The sequence below is a fragment of the Coenobita brevimanus genome, chromosome 57 (genome assembly GCF_032717465.1).
Source record: "Coenobita brevimanus isolate Jiangsu-jjx chromosome 57, ASM3271746v2, whole genome shotgun sequence".
Taxonomy (NCBI): Eukaryota; Metazoa; Arthropoda; class Malacostraca; order Decapoda; family Coenobitidae; genus Coenobita; species Coenobita brevimanus.
In genome coordinates, this window is record NC_137010.1 from 45,404,053 (window position 1) to 45,426,326 (window position 22,274).

At 43.3% G+C, this 22,274-nt stretch overlaps 1 protein-coding gene across 1 annotated transcript in view; it reads left to right on the forward strand.

Moving 5' to 3' along the window:
* The window catches only part of LOC145401981 (calcitonin gene-related peptide type 1 receptor-like), a 150,328-nt gene that overhangs the window by 31,790 nt on the left and 96,264 nt on the right, over positions 1 to 22,274 (forward strand). Inside the window, exons 4-5 of the mRNA XM_080274083.1 lie at positions 11,110 to 11,216; positions 22,043 to 22,134. Of these exons, the coding sequence (XP_080130209.1) occupies positions 11,110 to 11,216; positions 22,043 to 22,134 (199 nt within the window). The remainder of the gene's footprint in view (positions 1 to 11,109; positions 11,217 to 22,042; positions 22,135 to 22,274) is intronic.

Below are 22,274 nucleotides of genomic sequence, written 5' to 3' on the forward strand. Positions count from 1 at the left end.
AGGAAGAAGGAACCAAAGGCCACGAGCCCGCAATTATTGTTCCTTCAAAGAGAAAAACAAAATACAAGAGAGAACCAAATTCAAGATCCTATCATTTCGAGATGCCTGGACACACTGCATTTGAAATACTGAAGATCATAGGAAGCAGGAAATACAGACAAAGGGAGACAGTTCGAGTTGACCTGTTGCAAAAATGAAGGACTGGGAATAACAGTTAACTCTTGCTATTGGGAGCTGGACAGAAAAGGGATGAGAGTTTGCTGCTAGACTGGTGCCACTCGCCAGTCATAGAGATGGAGGAATGCATGCAGACAGTTCAGAGGAACAGTGATCATTGAAGTAGCTATAGAAAAGAGATAAAGATGCAACAGTGCGACGAAGAGACAGAGGTTGAAGGGAGTCAGTAAGAGGAGGAGAGTAAATGAGACGAAAAGCCTTTGACTCCACCCTATTGAGAAGAGCTGTATGTGGGGAGCCTCCCCACACATGAGAGTTGTACTCCGCACAGGGGCGGATAAAACCCGTGTATAGAGTCAACAATTGTGCAGTAAGGTAAAGAAGGCACGGAGTCGGCTTAGCACACCTAATCTCTTGGAACCAGATTTTACAAGAGATGTAATATGATCTTTCCAAAGAGATGTAATATGATCTTTCCAAGATAAGTCCCGTGTGTATGTGTGTGTGTGTGTGTGTGTGTGTGTGTGTGTGTGTGTGTGTGTGTGTGTGTGTGTGTGTATTCCAGTTACCAACAGACGATTTTATCTAACTTAGGACCTCTTGTTGTGAAAGAATCAACAAAGGCCGTGTTTTATCTTTTCTGTTCGAAGTCTGTCTTTAAGCTGAGTAAAATCGTCTGGTGGTGGCAGAAATAAAGTATAAAAGTTGTTCCCGTACTGAAAGGGTTAATGTGGAAACAGCTGGAGTTGGACTGTTGGGGTAAAGTTCAATCTCATTACAACTCTGCTCATTAATATAAAATAATGGCCACTGTACATTTTCATGTTTAAGTAATCAGGGTAATGATCAAAGTTGCTCCCTCCTGATTAATTGTTTACATTAATCAGCTGGTGTGACGATGCCGCTTCTTTGATTACAGAGATCCGATGAGACGACGTTGCCAGTTGTTTCCTTGCATCAACCCCTTCACTACGGTGACGTGCCCTGCATCTTATTTTCGCTATCTCCAGACGAAACTTTCAACTCTTTCAGGTAGGAGACGTTCATTTCCATTCTGTTTTTGCTACTCCCTGATTTCTTTTTTCAATTCAAGAACTCTCAAGCCTGAATGATTATACAGTCTTCATTAATCACTTCACAACAGAGAACGTTTTTAAGTCGCATACAGTCCTCTGGCAGTTGCAATACGAAAATACGTCATGGGACTGAAAGTTAAATTTTTTTAAGGGAAATTTTCGGACTGGAGAAGTTAAATATGTAGTCTTGATTAACACCTCCACGACTGGGGGAATTTTAAGCTGAATAAAATCGTCCAGCAGTAGCAAAGCAGACGCCATCGTACTGAAGTGTTAAGCCAGCTGTTGTAATGATGTCACTTCATTGATGACACTGATCGGCTGATGAAAAGTTGCTAATAATTTGGAAATCTTGTATTCTGTTGTCATGGTGCCATTTTGTGTGTGTGTGTGTGTGTGTGTGTGTGTGTGTGTGTGACCACATGGGTTATATACAGAAGGTGTCCAGGGACTTGATGCGCTAACTTCAGAGCATGATTCAAGAGCTGAGTATTATTTAAAAAAATAATAAATCAGCATGGGTCCAATTCCAAATCATTACGAAGCTACATTTACTGGTGAATGAATGAGGGAGATCATTTTCACCCTGAATGTCATCAGTAATGTAGCTTCGTAACAGCTGAAAACTGAACCCATGTCGATATAGCATTTGGTGCTCAAAATCAACGCTACAACCACCTCCTGAAGTTATTACGGTAAGTCCAGGGACACCCTGCATTTACACGCACGCTCTCGATAGCAATATGGCTATGAAAGATTGATTGACTAATTGATTGATTGATTGATAGACATGGCGTGAAACAAGGCTGTGTCTTGGCTCCTGCCCTCTTCAGTTAATTTTTGCATGTGCCCTCAACCATGCAGTGAAAGACTTGGACCAAGGCATATACCTGTGATATCACCATGTTGGATCACTCTTTGACCGTCACATGAGTGCAAAGAAAAAGACAGCAGAGAAACTCGTCTTCGACGCCCTCTTCGCTGATAGCTGTGCACTTTTGGTCCACACTGAAAATGATCTTCAACACATCGTTAACAGGTTTGCTGAAGCCCCGCAGTTGTTCGGACTGACTTTTAGTATTGAGTAAACTGAGGTTCTTCATCAACCTGCACCTCGCTCAGACACAACTGCACCCAATATCTCTGTCAATGACTCCAAACTGAGAGTGGTGGAGATCTTCAAGTACTTGGGCACCGCCATCTCCAGTGATGGATCATGGACAAAGAAATCACTGATCAGATTTCAAAGGCTAGTCAGACTCTTGGTCGCCTACATACCAGAGTACTGCGGCATCATAACATCCGGTTGTCAACAAAACTGCTGGTGTACAGAACAATAGTTTTCTCCTCACTCCTGTACGGATGTGAATTCTGGACGCTGTACAGATGCCACGTCAAGCAGTTTGAAATGTCTCACATGCGCTGCCTTTGCTCCATTCTGAAGATCCGATGGCAAGACAGATTCACGTTCTCAAAAGGGCCCATACCACCAGCATAAAAATGATGATCCTAAACGTACAGTTACGTTGGACAGGCCATGCAATCCGCATGGATGATTCCAGGATCTTTGGCCAGCTCCTGTACAGCAAACTTTCCATGGGCAGTCGGCAGCAAGGTTGCCCATGGAAGCGCTATAAGGACATTATTAAAACAAACCTATAATGCAGCGGTATCAGTGCCAAAGACCTTTAGAGAACCACCAGCAACAGAACAAAGTGGCGGACTTCCATGAAGAATGCCTGCAGCACCTATCAAGATAATCGTTGTCAGTACCTGCTGGAAGCATGAGAGACACGCCACCGAACTGCAACAGCAACTAGAGCCGTGACCTATCCGTGCACCACATGCAGCAGGATTTGCACCTCTGAAATCGGTCTGTACAGCCACCTGACGACCTAATAGGACCAGCTCATGATAAAATGAAAGTACAGTCTTGTTATCATCGAACTCAATGGAAAACCAACAGGTAGGGGGGTTTCAAGAATACTCCCCCAGTATCCCTGCTTGTCGTGCGAGGCGACTAAAAGGGTTGGTGGTGGGTTAGTGCCCCACCTCGTAAAAAGAACTAACTAAAAAAGCGAATAAAGCGCCTCGGACCCGGACGGACCATACGTTGACGACTAAGGAACGGACAAAGGACATTCTTAGGGTGGGAACATGGAATGTGAGAGGAGTGAATGATGAAGTGAAAGAGAGAGAGATTGTTCAGGTGCTTGAGGATGCAAAAGTGGATATCTGTGGATTGACTGAAACTAAATGGAAAGGTGAAAGGGTGAGAGAATGGGAATATGGTGTAGGTATATGTGCGGGAGTCAGTGAGAATGAGAGGGCAAGAGAGGGAGTATATCTGATGATAAGCAAGAAGTGGAAGGAGAATAGAAGAGAGTATGGAACAGTGGGTGCAAGGATTGTATGGGTGAGGATGAAAGTAGGTACACAAGCATGGGCGATTGTATGTGTGTATGCTCCAACAGAGGATCGAGTGGCAAGAGTGAAAGATGAGTTTTGGGCGAGAGTAGAAGCATGTATGGACAAGTTTGAGAGGAGCGAGAGAGTGCTGTTGATTGGAGACATGAATGGCAAAGTTGGGAATGTACGAGTGGATGGAGTGGTTGGTCAGTGGGGTGTGCCAGCTGAAGTAGATGGGAATGGTAGTGCTTTGGTGGACATCTGTGCTTGTAAGGGGTTGGCAATAGCCAACACCTACTTTCGTCATAAGATGATCCACCGGTATACATGGAGAGTAATGAGGAGGATGGATGGTGAACTTGTTGAACGAAAGGCAATGATAGACTACGTGTGTGTGGATGAACGAATGAGAAGACAAGTGTTGGATGCAGGAGTGTGGAGAGGGTGGGGGAATGGAGTCTCGGACCATCACTTAGTGATGGCCAAGGTAAAGATGCAAAGAAAGTGGTTGAGGAGGCGAAGGGGAAGACAGGAGGAAGCAGCTCCTGTGAGAAGAGTGGAGAAATTGCAAGATAGTGAGAAAATGACAGAGTATAAGAGCATAATGGAAGAAAGATTGGGAAGGTATGAGCTAGAGCAGATGGAAGGGGTGGAAGACGTATGTAAGATAGTCACGGAAGAGATAGGCGCAGCGTGTGAGGCGGTTTGTGGAGTGAGGAGGAGATGCAAGGGTGTGCAAGGGACAGCATGGTGGAATGATGAGGTGAAACGAGCTGTGGAACAAAAGAAGAAGGCATATGGTGAATGGTTGGCGAGTAGAGGTAGGGGAGAAGATGAGAGAGAGAAGAGAGAGGTATATGTGAGCAGGAGAAGGGAGGTTAAGAGACTGGTGAAGGAGAGTAAGAAGAAAGTGGATGAAGAGTTTGGGAGGAATCTGTGTGTGAAATGGAGGGAGAGTAAGAAATTGTTTTGGAAGGAGGTAAAGAAAGTAAGGCAGTGTGAAAGGGGAAATAATAGGGGGGTGAAAGATGGGAATAATAGATTGTTGGTGGAGAAGAGAGAGAAATTGAGGAGATGGAAGGAGCACTTTGAGGATTTGTTGAATGTAGAGAGTGAGAGCAGTGTGAGTATAAGTGGTTGGGGAATGGCTGGGAGAAGAAGAGATGAGAGGAGGGAGGAAGAGATCAGTAGGTCGGAAGTAGTGGAAGTGATGAAGAAGATTAAGCTGGGAAAGGCCCCAGAAATTGATGGAGTGTGTGGTGAAATGCTTAGGTATGGGGGCGAGATTGTTGTGGAGTGGATATGGAAGTTGTGTAGATTGGCTTGGGAAGAGGGAAGGGTTCCAGAGGACTGGAAATCAGGTATAATTGTTCCTCTGTACAAAGGAAAAGGGGAGAGAGAAGTATGTGGTAACCATAGGGGTATTTGCCTTCTTAGTGTGACTGGTAAAATATATGGTAGAATACTCATTGATAGGGTTAGGCATATGACAGAGGAGCTAGTTGGAGAAGAACAAGGGGGATTTAGGAAGGGAAAAGGGTGTGTAGATCAGATATTTGTTCTAAGATGTTTAGTGGAGAAGTATCTAGAGAAGGGAAGGAAAGTGTATGCTGCCTTCATGGACTTGGAGAAAGCTTATGACAGAATAGATAGGCAAGGTATGTGGAAGGTATTAAGAATATATGGAGTGGAGGGGAAAATGTTGAGTGCTGTAAAGAGTATGTACGAGGGAACTAGGGCTACGGTGCGAGTGGATGGTGAGCTGAGTGAGTTCTTTGATCTCAATGTGGGACTGAAACAGGGGTGTGTGATGTCTCCATGGCTGTTTAATATATATATGGATGGGGTTGTAAAGGAGGTGCAAGGTAGGGCAGTGGATGTGGGGGTGGCCCTAATGAATGAGGGTGAGATTTGGAAGCTTCCGGTGTTGCTGTTTGCTGATGATACAGTATTGTTGAGTGAAGATGAATGGGAGTTGCAAGGTTTGGTGAATGAATTTGGGACAGTGTGTAGGAGGAGGAAGCTGAAAGTTAATGTAAACAAAAGTAACGTTATGGTGTTTGAGAGGAATGAAGTCACAGAGTGTGCAGTGATGTTGGATGGCAAGGATATGGAGAATGTGAGTGCATTCAAGTACTTGGGTAGTGTGATGAGTAAGGATGGAACTTTGGGGGATGAATAACGTGAAAGGGTACAGCAGGGAAGGAAGGTTGTTGGTACACTGAAAGCAGTGATGAGAAATAGGGAGGTGAGTATGGAAGTTAAGAAGTCACTGCATGATGGTATTGTGATCCCTACCCTGACGTATGGAAGCGAGGCGTTGACCTTGCAAGAGGGGAACAAGTCAAGAGTGAGAGCAGTGGAAATGAGTTACTTGAGAGGAGCATGTGGAGTGACGTGGAGGGACAGGTTGACGAATGAAGAAGTGAAGGAACGTTGTGGGGTAGATGTGGATGTGGTTGAGAAGATTAGGAGAAATACACTGAGGTGGTTTGGACATGTGGAGAGAATGGAGAATGAAAGACTGACTAAGAGGGTGTATGTAGGTGAGGTGGAGGGAGGGAGAGGGAGGGGTAGACCGAGGATGAGGTGGAGGGATGGAGTTGAGAGGTATATGAGGGAGGGGGGTGTGAGTTGGGGGGAGGGTAGTCAAATGGTGGGTGAGAGAGTGACTTGGAGGCGTTTTGTCTGCGGCCACCCTTTGCGGGATTAGGGCGTCGGGCTATATATATATATATATATATATATATATATATATATATATATATATATATATATATATATATATATATATATATATATATATATATATATATGTGTGTGTGTGTGTGTGTGTGTGTGTGTGTGTGTGTGTGTGTCAGTCTCTCACTTTCTCTCTCTCTCTCTCTCTCTCTCTCTCTCTCTCTCTCTAACTATCTCTCAGACTACCTACCTATCTATCTATCTGTCTGTCTATCTATCTATCTCTCTATCTATCTATATGCATATATATATTGTAATGATCCAATTTCTGTATGTTTGTTGGTTTGTTACCAAAACACAGCAAAAACGGCGCATGTATTACAAATTTTTGTTAGAGCAAGGAATTGTTAATGTTATAATGCCCAAACTTGAAGAATAAAATAATTTCCAGTCCAATCGGGCTACTGGTTTCAGAGTTATGACTCATTTCTGGCCTTTTGTTTTGAAAGTTAGTATTTGCTTTTTGTGCTTGGGATGGGTTCATCCTTGATCCGGCATTGAAATTACCAGCATGACAAGAGAGAAGAGTGACGTGTTTTATTATCATTCTCTCGCCTCTCCTTCCTCCCTCCTTATACTCCTAGAATTGTATAGTATAATGGTGTAGTATAATCTGTATTATAATGATCCAATTTCTGTATGTTTGTTGGTTACTGTAAAACAGCAAAAACGGCGCATTAGTGCAAATTTTTGTTAGAGCAAGGTACTTTAAAATACTCTAACCAGAAGAATAAAACAATATCCAGTCCAATCGGGCCACCGGCTCCCGAGTTCTGACTCATTTCTGAAAATAGGAATGACTTGACATCTCAGCGAGTGTGTGTGTATATATATATATATATATATATATATATATATATATATATATATATATATATATATATATATATATATATATATATATATAATCTATTGTGTGTGTGTGTGTGTGTGTGTGTGTGTGTGTGTGTGTGTGTGTGTGTGTGTGCGTATAAATTCAATAAATCAAACAGTTTTTTTGCGTTTTTAACCAAACCTGATGGAAGATTTCAGGGTCAACTAAGTGGCTGACCTATTGTTTTTTGAAGCTCCAGATCAAAGGTCAAAGTCACACTGCAAAGTCAACTTGTACAGTTTTGCTTCTGATCCGATTTAGACCAAGCTGGTGGGTGAGATGAGGTTCAGCCACAGTGTTAACTTTTTTGTAGCAAAATAAGATAAAGGTTCAGATCACATGGCAAGATGAACTTAAACCGTTCTTTCCGATCTAAACGAAGGTTTTTGTGACGTTTCAGTGCAAAACAAAAATGAAGTGATTAGATTTTGAGAACAATCCGTCAAAGGCCCAAATATGATGGAAGGACTGAGGGTCAGCCAAGGGTGAAGAGCTCTAATTTTAATAGCAATGGGTCAGTGGTCAATGACAGAACAAAATCAATTCAACAGTCTTGATTTCATTTGACCAAACTTAGTGTAACAATTTAGACTCGGGCAAGAACGAAGTAACTGGATTTTTAGAACAACCTATGAAAAGGCAATGTAACAGGGCAAAGTAAAATGCTTGACCCTTAGACCAGTAGTGTGGCGAGGGTGTTCTGCTCTTTCAAAACCCGTTCTTATCAAGCCATGTTCATCCCTTGAGCATGTAATGGGACGTGCTAGATTTAAGTGCACTTATTCAATGATTTTATAGCCATGATAGTTTTACATACTTATCACATGATTCACACTTGCTAATCACACCCTGTATATCTGTCTCCTGTGATGCCTGTCCGTCTGTCCTGAACAGATCTAGATGACCCCATATCATGCCTTAGTTTTCGTGTGGCCGTGGTTATAAGACATCCATGTTGACTTCAAAAAATTTCACTATGAGCCGTCTCCCCTAAGCTGATTAGAATCGAGTGAAAGTAGTAAGGATAAAATAACAATTACGATATCGCACTGCAGGGATTGTTGACTTTTGCGTCTAACTCCTTCACAGTGAGAGAGGTCCTTCCTAAGTTGTTTCAGATTAAGTGGCGGCAGCAAGTACGAAATTAGAAAGGTGTCATTGTATCGATGGGATTAACTTACCTCAACAACAGCTCTTATTTCCATCCCAGTTCTCTCTCATGTATACGAGTATACTCCTCAGCCCCCTGTCACGGCCACGTCCTTGGTGTACCTCCCCACCCTCCCCGATCCACTTCACCGTTTATCAAGTTAATCAGTCAGTTGCAGTTTTCAGCACAGCCCAACTCAGGTTCTGTCATATCATACTCAGTTCTTGTCCTTCATCTCCCACGTAGACCAACTCTCCGTTTCCTTCCATCCACTTTACAGATATTCAGACGGTGACATTCTGCTGCTGATCATCATTTCATCCCAGTTCACTTTCCTACATGTCTTAATCATGTCTCTCTGTCTCACCTGTGGTCTACCTCTCCTCCTCCTTCCGTCCATTTCACCATTACTGCCTATATCCACACATTTTAAATACATGGGCCAGATGAATCGGTAGCCATGTATACACTTCTCTCTCTCTCTCTCTCTCTCTCTCTCTCTCTCTCTCTCTCTCGAGAGAGAGAGAGAGAGAGAGAGAGAGAGAAACAGACAGACAGACAGAGACAGAGAGACAGACAGACAGACAGACAGACAGACAGACAGACAAAGGGGGGAGGAATCTCCGATAAACAACTTACCGAAAGCCAGACACTCGAGGTAGAGAAAAACAGGGTCAATGTTTGTCAAAGCACAAACTGGAGTTCTGACTCACAGAATCCCATTAAATTTTTCTGCACTTACGATTGTGGATGTTTTTTTTTTTTTTTCTTTTCTAGTATGTGGTGCTTGGAAATGAATTTGTTATAATTTAGTCCTTATAATTTTGAAACAGTACAGAACATGTCATCTTGAAATCATCATAAATGAAAAAAAAAAAAGTTTCATTTTGCATCATTCGGGATTAGCTTTTCATACCATAAAAGGAACACAGATATCAGTCTACACGAATACTTTTTGTCTCTGATATAATCCTAAGACAATGATAACGGGAGACTTAGTTAAATCTCTCAAGTGTTGCTGTACGGCGGTCAGTTATGAAGTTGATACCAGTTAAAACAAAAACTGCGTTGCTTAGACAAAAACAAAGCAGTTTTACAGTAATAGAACATAATATAAAGACATACGAATACACTCATTTCTCAGGGGAATGACAAATGGTTGAAGAAAAAGAAAGCATACAAATCTCATTTTTCCTTTTTAGTGGCGTTGGTCGAGCTGTGTCTCAGAACGTTAGTGGATGATTATTCCATCTGTAATGCAACACAGCTGTATTAACACTATCCAGACGTACACATATATACTTTTTTCACAGTATTGTGGTTCTACTCCTCCAATGTTCAATATAACCCTTCTGCATCTATCCAGCAGTCATTTTAATCCACAATAGAGTACTGCTTTTATGTATGGCGCTACACACACATTACACATGGCTTGAAGAAAACAAAGGCTTTTTCTCAAATTAACTCCCTCTCACTGACTTCCTGCATCACTCACTGTTGTCGTTGATATCCTAGACACTTCGTTGGAGTTTGGCCTACATATATATCCTCCCATGAACTGCTAGGATTTCATTAACTCCTTCACTATGAGTCTCTCCTGAACCGAATAAAATGTTTTGGCACTAACAAGAATGGAGTGAAAAAGACGCAGTCATAAAGGACGAATTTTGAGTATCACGAAATACCAATCTATCTGTCTAACACAAAATTAATGTGTAATTTTTCAGTGTGTTTAGGTCTACTGTACAACAGACTATAAGGTACTCGTGTTTAGAGCAGTCCGGCTCCATAATCTTCCTCCCACCTCCAGCTTTCAGTCAAACGCAACATATTCAAATATCTCGGAATTACCAGACCTTGACTTTAGGCTTTAATCTGAATTAAGTTTGGAGTAACAAACTTTGCTAGGAGTGATTCCAGGATATATATATATATATATATACTGTATATATATATATATATATATATATATATATATATATATATATATATATATATATATATATATATATATATTTTTTTCCAGAAAAATCAAGATACATAAACAATTTAATAAATAAAAGCATCTAAATTCTACTCACCAATGCTATGAACCCCACTTGCCTTCACAAACATCACACACCTACATCATCTAACCCCACACACCTACACTAACACACCACTCCTATCCAAACTAACACCACACTCCTACACTAACCAGCAACACACATCTACGCTAATTCACACCACACACCAAGCCTCACTAACACGATACACTTACACTAACTAACCCCACACACCTACATTAACTAACGCCACACACTTACACTAACAAACACCACACACCTACTCTAACTAACACCACACACCTACACTAACTAACACCCCACACCTACACTGATTAACACCACACATTTACACAAACACCACACACCTAAACGTATTTATCCTATCCTTGTCTAACCTCATATCTAATCAAACCTAACCCAGTACACCTAACCTAGCCTAACCTAACCTAATCCCACACACCTGCACTAGTTAACCACACCTACTGAAACATAAACTCACTCACACATAACCTGTCTTAAACCTAATTGTCTTACCCTAACACCACACACCTAATCTACCTTAATCCTACCTAACCAAAGCCAACGTAAGCCACACATGTGCACTAATTAAGCCCCATACCTGTCTGCCCTCAGGTATGGCCCACAGGGAGTGTCTGGAGGACGGCCGCTGGTTCAGACACCCCAAGACCAACCTCACCTGGTCCAACTACACCACCTGTGTTGACCTCGATGACCTCTCGGTAGGTGACGGTGATGGGTCATATTCTCCTGGGCTTACCAGGTTCCCATACCACCTCCTTCCTCTGCTCCTCCTCCTCCTCCTCCTTAACGTACCCGTACATAGTGTCGCGTCACGTCATTATACATTTTTCAATTTGTTCGATGCAAATAAATTAATATAAGGACAGATTAGGATCTGCATAGATAACCCTGAGTTAACGGTCACTACTATTACTTTCGACCTGTGATGGGCTGTGGATCAGTGAGGGTCCCTGTTAGTCAAGTGACCACCTTCGAGATTTTTTTTAATGTACCAGGGGTCACTGCATCAGGATGAAACTTGTGTACTTGTCCCACATGGGAGAGTTCCTTGTCTCAGTGGAGTGAACGGAGCTAGGGCCTGATTGACTGCTGCCTACCTAAAAACGCCAGGCAAGGCTGCTGCACCACCCCTAAACATCCATTCTGTGCATTGCACATCCACACTGTGCACTGTGCAGCCCCCTTTTATCTAAGACACCCGTCGTATATATTTCAATCTCGCCAATGCAAAGAAAGCAATATAAGCACAGACTAGGATCTGCACAGATAACCCTGAGTTAATGGTCACTACTCTCACTTTAGATCTGTGATGGACTGTGGATCACTGAGGGTCCCTGTTAGTCAAGTGACCACCATCGGGATTTTTTTTAATGTACCAGGGGTCACTGCTTCAGGAGGAAACTTGTGTACTTGTCCCACATGGGAGAGTTCCTTGTTTCAGTGGATTGAACGGAGCTAGGGCCTGATTGACTGCTGCCTACATCAAAAACGCCAGGCAAGGCTGCCGCACCACCCCTAAACATCCACTCTGTGCATTGCACATCAACACTGTGCAGCCCCCCTTTTATCTAAGACACCCGTCGTATATATTTCAATCTCCCCAATGCAAAGAAAGCAATATAAGCATAGATTAGGATCTGCACAGATAACCTTGAGTTAATGGTCACTACTCTCACTTTCGATCTGTGATGGGCTGTGGATCACTGAGGGTCCCTGTTAGTCAAGTGACCACCATAGGGATTTTTTTAATGTACCAGGGGTCACTGCTTCAGGAGGAAACTTGTGTACTTGTCCCACATGGGAGAGATCCTTGTCTCAGTGGATTGAACGGAGCTAGGGCCTGATTGACTGCTGCCTACCTCAAAAGCGCCAGGCAAGGCTGCCGCACCACCCCTAAACATCTACACTGTGCAGTGTGTAGTTTCCACGTTATGTCCACAGACTTCCCATAAACTCAATGTACCGATTTATAATGTCATGCCGTAACTATTAGTTGATTTGATTACTTTCCCTTTCAGGTTACTCAGTCGGGTAGCTTATAGACAAAGTATTATAGAATGTGACTTTTCCTTTCCAGTTTTTCCTATGAAATTTCCATGTCAGTTTTTCCATGCAGCATGGTGTTTTTTTCTCACTTTTTCCTGGAGGGTTTGGTGGTTGGGGAAGCCTTCTTGCTTTACTATCCTTATCCTTCAGCATGTAGAGTTAGATCTTGTAGTCATAGTTTTCTCTGTAACAAGCAACCTGGAAAGGACCATAAGGTCTGTTGCTGTTTGCTTTCCTATGTAATCCTATGTAATCCTCCTCCTCCTCCTCCTCCTCCTTCTACTCCTCGTCTTTACAAATCTATTACTCTTACTTAATTCATGTACTTCAAGGAGGTCAGTGTGTATTTTAGTCTTACTATCTGTAGACGAATTTGTTTAGTCTAGGACAGGGGTTCCCAACCTTTATTTACCCATTACCCCATTTTCCACACCTCTCTTCACTCATTACCCCTCATTGCTTATGTTTCCACTATTGCATTTTAGCTGATTAACATTTTGATGCCTAGATTTTAGTTTGAATGTAGGACTTAATTAAAGGTTAGGCTAAAACCAAGAGGGTTATTGCAAGGAGTAATTTATTTTTATTATTAACACTGATACCAAATAAACATGACTTTAAACATTCATCTCTGAATTTTAGTATAGGTCCGAAGTCTATCATAACTGGTATGATTTTTAGATTTTTTTTTTTTTGTTACCTCCCCCATTACCCTTCACAAAAGACCAAATTACCCCACTTGGGGTAATTTACCCCAGGTTGGGAACCCCTGGTCTAGGATATACTTTTTGAAAAGAAAAGTCTGGAATAAACTTAAATAACCCTCTGTATTGGAAATATCTCTCAAACTGAATAAACAGTCTGATAAAGTAAAGAAAAAAAATAAGTGACGTACTAGTGTTGAAAGTATTAAAGTCTTTGTTCTTGTGGCCTTGGGGGATTCCTCTAGAACATCCTCCTCCTCCTCCTTACAGATTTGTTTACTTCGCTTGCAACAGAGTCATCAACATGAATAAGCGCCTTACTTCACACTCCTCTTTGTTCAAATGGTATGAAGCACGAGTAAACCCACATACAATAATACGTGTCACCTGCGACTTGCCGCACTAAAGTCCCGAAGATGATGTCTCATATTACGATCCTTGGCGTGTGCAGGGGATTTACAGTTATGCGCTGATATCAGGTGTCGCAGTTGCTCTGTTCGATTGCGTAATCCACTCAACAGGAGGTTTTATTATGCACGAATCCTTCAGCACATAAAAGAAAGACGGCTTCTCTCTCTCTCTCTCTCTCTCTCTCTGTATGTATATATATATATATATATATATATATATATATATATATATACATATATATATATGGGCACAAGGGGTGCTGTGGTTGAACCAGTGTCGCTTACTATAAAAGTATGCTTGCACCCAGTCGGCTTGCGCGGGCCGATTACACTTGGCTCACAGACTACACACACATCCAAAGCCACTCCAACACTACAATTACACTTACAAGCACTTCTCACCCTACATACAATCTCTACCAGACAGCCTAAGCCACTTGGTAGAGATACATTGGCTGTATCGTCCCGACTTCGGTCGGGATAGCCCGGTCCTGCAGTGGATACTCAAACGGCTGATGATGATGATATATATATATATATATATATATATATATATATATATATATATATATATATATATATATATATATATATATATATAATGAGTGTGTGTGTGTGTGTGTGTGTGTGTGTGTGTGTGTGTGTGTGTGTGTGTAGGAATGGGTGGGAGGAAGAGGTTAACTTCGCTATTCCTCTAACGCTTCGGACTACACAGAGTTCATCCTCAGAGTGACTGTACAAAAGTAAGGAAATCAGAGGTATTTATACACAGGACGTCCCTAGGACCTTTGTCGTGTCTAATGCAGACTGACTGTCCTCCTCTGTTGTGTTGACCTGACCTGATAATCCCACTGTGACCTGACCTGGCTCCTCCCTATACCTAATTACTCACTCTTCCCTTCCCACTTGGTAAAGACAAAGCTACACCTACCGCAGTAGCCGACCAACGCATAAAGCCATCTCTGTAATTAGTGACTTCCTCTGTACATATATATGTGCGGCCTTTAAAGCTTTTCTCATCATTTTGTCTAACAGCTTCATTAAACTCGTAAATTCCTGCCATTTAGGTGGATTTTGGCAGTTGGCACTGGTCTATATACAGGACTAAGAAAGTTAAGGTGTTATGACCAGGCACATCTGCCTTATATTCTGTTAGTCATTTCGCAAGACCTCTCCCGGTCTCACCTATACTGTATATACTTTTGGGCAACCATTACAAGGTATACTATAAATAACACTGTTCTCATTAACGTTATTATCACCTTTCCTCTCTATCGGTTGGCTGAACTTTACCCCTGATGAAAGAGCTATTCTTAATCCTGCTTTATTTATTTAGTCACCTTTTACGGAAGCCTTGTCCGAGTTTGGGGCAAATATGTATCTTTCATTCGCAATATTCACGTTCATATTATAACTTCTATTTCTTCTCAGTATCCTTTCTGCTTTATTTTTGAGTTTTATAATCAACCTTCAGGGTAACATGACTTTTTAAATGCCTCTTTTATGTAGTTACATTCCTCCTCTAAAAAAAAAAAAAATGTCACCAAGCCAGATTTCGTTCTGTTACTGTGAGTGGATAGATAATGAACGAAATCGTCTTTGTTGGTTGGCATTCTATAAAGCGAGAATTTTACATTCCAATCTTTTCTCCATATCATGGTATCTAAATATGGTACGTTATTTTCTTTTTCTACTGTGAACTGGATATTACTGTTTGAATAGTTCAGCATTCTTAAATAAGTCCCTAAATTTGTTCCACTTGGCACTGAGCTAGCACATCATAAACATACCTGAACCATGTAGATCCCCTACCCATAATTCGTTTGTAATTGTCATTCTTCAGTGTCTCCGTGTTGAGGCAGGCCATGACAACACTGACGGAGGAGTCCATGGCTAGGCCTTTGTAACGTACATATTCTTTTCCGTCAAAAACAAACACTCATAATCCCACACACAGTGAGACAAGTTTCATGAAGTCTTCACCCGGTACTGGCTGCAGTTTATCTTCTGTGTTATCCTCCAAACGCTCTCTCTCTCTCTCTCTCTCTCTCTCTCTCTCTCTCTCTCTCTCCACTGCTCGCAGGGCACCTTCTACTTGCACATTGATGAATAAGGACTTTATGTAACACACTCACTATTACATTGTTTTGTAAATCCTTGGTTTTAAGCCGGTCTGTGTGGTCGCTGGGATTTTTCAGGTGAGCATTGCTGATGGTGTCTAGTGCACTGGACAAGGGTTTTGAAAGTTGTTTTGCTCGTTTTTGGAGTGTGCTTCCTATCCCAGACGTATTTAGTCTCATGGGTATGCCTTGTTTATGCATTTTGGGAAGTCTCCTCATCTTGGTGACCATTCTATCTAACAATATGTCTGTCTTTCTATCTATCTATATATTGATCTATCTATCTATTTCAATAAAAGAAAAGGAGAAAGAGAAATGTCAGTGGGGTGAGAGCGGGCAAAGTTGGTGTGGGAGGGAGGGAGGGGACGGCTGTTGGTTGGCTGGCTAGCTGTGACATACACAGGACAATAGACGGGGGATTCACACCTGTTTGGCTTGAACAGTTCTTCTTTATTTTCTTTTTTCTTTTTTGTCACCGTGACTATGAAGTTGACCTGAGTGTGTCATTCACTATGATGAGGCCACACTATTGACTAGGGAGGATTCATTTGACACCTCATTGGCCAAAACCGGTCCACAGCTGCCACCTGTACAGCGTGCACGAACTGACAGATGGAAAACTTTTTTTTTTTTTTTTTTTTTTTTTTTTTCCTGTGAGATCAGCACCAAAGGCCTGGACGTCGTCTTCTGAAACAGATATAATATGTGGGTCTGCAACGTTTTTAATTTCAACACGTAGTAATTTCATACTTCTTCCTCATTTCCCCATATTGTACAGCTTACAAGGGCTTAGGGATCTCAGAACATTGCACAAGAGTGCTTGTATTATGGTTAGATATAGGAGGGTCAAAAAATATTTAAATAATTTTTGAGTTTCCAAATAATGATGACTGTTTTGTAAATACTGTGTGTGGGTATGCTGTGGAGGGTCATTAATTCTGTAAATTGTTATTAGGTCTTCATAAAACAGTGATGATTTTGTGGATTCACAGTGGTAATAAAGACCAGTTGGCCGCCCAGTGGCAGAGATAAAAGTTGCGAGAGCTGAAGCTATCCTGCTAAGATTGCAGGTTGGGAAGTCTCCCCCAACTAGAATAAGACAGATATCAAATTAACCTACTTGTCTATTAATGATTTCCCGAAGTGATACTCGAACCCCATGGCAGCGGGAACAGTCAAGTAAAAAGTGTTGGACCGTCTCGGAGATGCAGCAATACTGACAGTTGCCATCTGGATACTCGCACATGCAGACCGAGGCGAGACATATAGGGTGCTAACTTTAGAGAGACCTAGCCGCAGGTGCATGGCTTTGGATTTGTAGCGGGTGTGTTGGTAGCGCTGCATGATGTCAGTCTGCTTACATGAGACCACTGTATACTGAAGAGTCACAAACAACCACCACTAACCTCTTCAGACCAAGAGTTCCTCTTTTAGTATATTCTTTGTATCTCCAGGCGACTTTATTCAGATCAGGAAGGACTTACCGCAGTAAGAGGTTAAATACAAGATTCCAGCATAACACAAACCACACCACACTACCACTCCAAATCACCACAGCACACCACCACAACGTTCCACCACACAACACCACCACAGTGTTCCACCACACCACAACACACCACACCGCCAATATACACCACTACATCACATCACCACACTACACCATCCTACCACACCGCCACGACACATCACCACATCACACCACGCTGACATACCACACCATCACTTTAGTATCATTAGCCTACACCACAGCATTCCACCACATCACACAACACCATCACTTTTCATCACCACACCTTCTACAACACCGCCACTCCACACCACACCATGGTACCCCACTACCGATCGACATCACCATTCCACACCACCATTCTACACCACCAAACCACCACACCATACCAGTGCATCACACAATAACACACCACACCATCACTCCACTCATACAACACAACAATATCACACCATCATATACACCACCACCTCTCACAGCCACTCCACACATGTCCGCAGCAACATCATCACACTACTTCACTGTCACAGCACCACACCACAACACCAAAACCATTACACCACACCATCCTTTCTCACCTTTTTCCATACCACACTACCCTTCCTTACCTCTTCCTACACCACACCATCACTCGACACCATCCATCCTCACCTCTGTTAATACTATTGCACAACACCACATTGCCTCGCCTCTCTCCACACCACACCACACCACACCACATTACCCTGCCTCACCTCTCTCCAAACACACCACACCACCGTTTTACATGCTACACTATCCTACCTCACCTTGCTCCACATGACACCACTCTCCTCACCATACTCCACACCATACCACACCACACCACACCACCCTGCCTCACTTCTCTCCACAGCAGCACACCCATCACACCGCACCACATCACACCATCACACCACATCACCACACCACACCACACCACCAGTCCAAACCACCGCAACCCCCCCCCCCCCGGCCCCTCACGGGGCTCGAGTACCTGGGAGTGGCTTCGGTCGCCCGGGGAAGTACCACATCTCCCAACACAACACACACAACAACACCGTTTTTTTTACACCGAGAAATGACTCCCCGGCTGTCATTTCTTGACGACTTCTAGCCGGGGACATTGAGAGCAATCCAGGACCCACCAACAAATACATATGTCCAACATGCTCAAAACCTATCACGTCCAGCCGACAGACAATGGGTTCAGTTCAGTGCAATTCCTGCAAGAACTGGACCCATTACACCTGCACAACACTTGCATCCAGAAAACATTACACAAACACCTGGACCTGCTCCTTATGCTCCTTCCCCCCACCCATCAACCCCCCTTCCAATCCTACTCCTACTTCCTTCACACCTCCACAGCCAAACCCACTGACCCTTCCCACACCATCCAGTCCCCTAACTCCTCCCATTCCAACCCATCCTAATCCACCTCAACCCTTACCTTCATCACAACCTCCTCCTACCCCTTCCCCTCCACCCACACCACCTCCCCTCCGTGCTGCAGCAGCCAACACACATCGCACACACAACATAAACATCCTTCAGTTAAACATAGATGGCATAAACACCAAAATACATGAACTCACACAATTCATCAAACAACAGAACATACACATTGCCATCTTACAAGAAACAAAACTACACAGAACACAGAAAACACCGACATTTCATAACTTCACCACCAGTCGACAAGACCGGGCCGACAGCGGTGGCGGTGGACTCATCACCCTGGTACACAAATTCATCAACTTTGCAGATACCAGTGCACACACAAAGTCACTTCTTCCCCCACATGACACCACAACAGAAATACAATCAATTAAAATAGCACTGGTAACAAATCACACATAACAATCGCTAACACATACATTCCCCCCCAATCGTCCCCCACAGTACCACACAATTACTCTCCACAGATACACCACATCACTAACATACCCAGCATCATCCTGGGTGGTGATTTCAACCCCAAGTCGTCGGCCTGACATGTCAACAACCCTGACACAGACAGAGGGCTGGTACTACAATCCCAGACAGATCATCTCTTCATACTAAACAGTCTAGACCAACATACCCATATCCCACACCAAGCCCTCTTCCTCCCATCATCTCCAGACATCACCTTCTGCTTCCCAAACCTCGCCCCCACTACATCATGGAGAGTGGTCAAAACCCTAGGTTCTGATCACCTCCCAATCATCATCACTACCAAAACCAGAATCACCCCGGCTGGCCACAAACACACATACACTAATTATAAGAGATCCAACTGGGAGGCCTTTGTAACTGAAACTGAACAACATTTCGAAATACTAAACAGTACACCCATCACAAACATCAACACCGCTGTGAACACTTTCAATACAATCATACAAAACGCAGACAAAAGACACATCCCTAGAGGCAACAGAAAGAAACACAACCCCAGCTGCACACTAGAAATTCAAGGCCTCATCAGACAACGGGACACACTGCGACACTCCCCAACACCCCATACACAAGACACCATACAACAAATACAAGAACTCAACACTCAAATAAACAATAAAATATCAGAACAGCAAACACTAAACTGGAAAAATTACCTCCAAACACTTGACCACAAAACAAACATCAGTAAACTCTACAAAGCACTAAACAGCATCACACTTTCCAACAGCAACACCACACAATCACACGCTGCCATCACAACGACAGACACCATACCCTCAAACAAACAACAAGCAAACACTCTCATCAATCACTTTTCACAAGTCAGCCATCTAAACCCCCATCCCGAAGACCGACGTATCATCCGACGTAAGAGACAGTTTCCCACAGACCCAGACTACGCACCTTTCACTTACAACCAGACGAAGCACATCATTAACAACCTCAAGCACTCATCTGCCTGTGGACCATACAACATAAGCAACACTGAACTTAAACACCTAGGACCATAAGGCATACAAGCACTCACCAACATATCAAACTGCAGCTACTCACACAACATAATACCCAACATCTTGAAGCATGGCAATATCATCACTATCCCTAAACCCAACAAAGACCCCACGTAACCCTCCTCACATCGCCCCATCACACTCCTCTGCACCCCCTCTAAAGTCACTGAACGACTGGTACTACAACTAGTCGCACCTCACATTCCCCTAGCCCAGTCACAACATGGCTTTAGGCCACTACACTCCACAAACACCCTTCTTACAGACCTTACAGAGAGAGTTTTTGATGGCATGAATTCAGCTAGGCCACCACACAGAACGCTCCTAGTCACACTAGACATCAGCAGAGCTTTTGATGCCATCCCCCGTCACAACCTCACAAACAAAATACTCAACACAAACATGCACAATAACACAAAAAGATGGCTGGCAAACTACTTAGCAGGCAGATGTGCACACGTAACACATGCCGGTTAGTCTTCTAACATCAGAAACTTCACAAACGGCTTCCCCCAAGGATCTGTTTTGTCCCCTACACTCTTTAACCTATACATGCACGACGTACCCACACCCCACACCCCACAGATACACATAGCTTCCTATGCAGATGATATAACACTTACATGTACGCACCAAAACGCAAACACAGCTGCACACATCATTCAACCTTACCTCAACACACTACACGAATGGTTCACCACAAACAGGCTCGAAAAAGCCCCAGCCAAATCTACAGGCCGACGACTTGGCGTTGAAATCACCTTCTCACAAACCCCCAGTAGAACACAGTCACATCCCACTCCTCACCATAATCAACACCCCCCTACCACACACACACCCAAAATCCTTGGTGTAATATACAATACATCAATGTCATTTAAACAACACATCACAAACATTAAAAATAAAATAACACCAAGACTCAATGCTTTGAGGTCACTTGCCCATACAACATTCGGACACAACAAAGAAACCACCACCACAGTATACAAACAATACATACGTTCAGTGATGAATTATGCAAACCCTGCCTGGGCTTCTAACCTCACCCAAACACACTATAACACTCTACAGACCATACAGAACAAGGCCCTAAAAATAATCACAGGCTGCACAGCTACTACACCCACAGACCACCTACATCAAGAAACCAAAGTCCTCAAAGTCAAGGATCACCTAGACATGAGAGGCACCCAGTTTCTTGCTGCAGCCTCCACAAACCCACAACACCCACTACAGTACATGGCAGCACATCCACCCACACCAAGGAACATCACAACAACACCCAGCACACGATACCATACACAAATACTGTCATCTCTCCCCCTTCGCCCACCTCAGACCAGCTTCCAGAAGCATATCCACACTCAGATCACTCGCCGCTCCATTCAGTCACTGAAAGACAACACACAGCTGGATGCACGGCCTCCTGACATCCACCCTTCTGAATCCTATCATCCTTGTGAGGATAGGGTCCACCTGGCCAGGCTGAGATGTGGGCACCATCCAGCACTCTTAAGCTACCAGAAGAGGCTGGACGACTCCGTTGCTGATGCCTGTCCAGGATGCAACACAGCACCCCATACTATTAAGCACATTATGGAAGACTGCATTGCACACAATCACCTACGCCAACAACACAACATACACTCTTTGAGAGCTCTGTGGGAAAGCCCGGTCTCGGCCATGGCCTTCCTAAGGGACTCGGGGCTGTTCGGCCAGACTGCCTATGGAACGACTACTACTACTACTACTAGTGTACTTCAGCCCTACTTCCCCACAGATGCGGCAGATGGTGAACACAATCTACATCAGCGGGTACTCCGTCTCCCTCCTGGCCCTGGCTATATCACTCGTCATCTTCTGCTACTTCAGGTTAGTTCAACTATGTGTGTGTGTGTGTGTGTGTGTGTGTAATGACAGATTGCAGTATATCATCAGGTCGATTAAAACGATTGGGGGCTCATAGCCACGTGGCCGCTGCGGATCTAAAAGGTGTGACAGCACCATATATA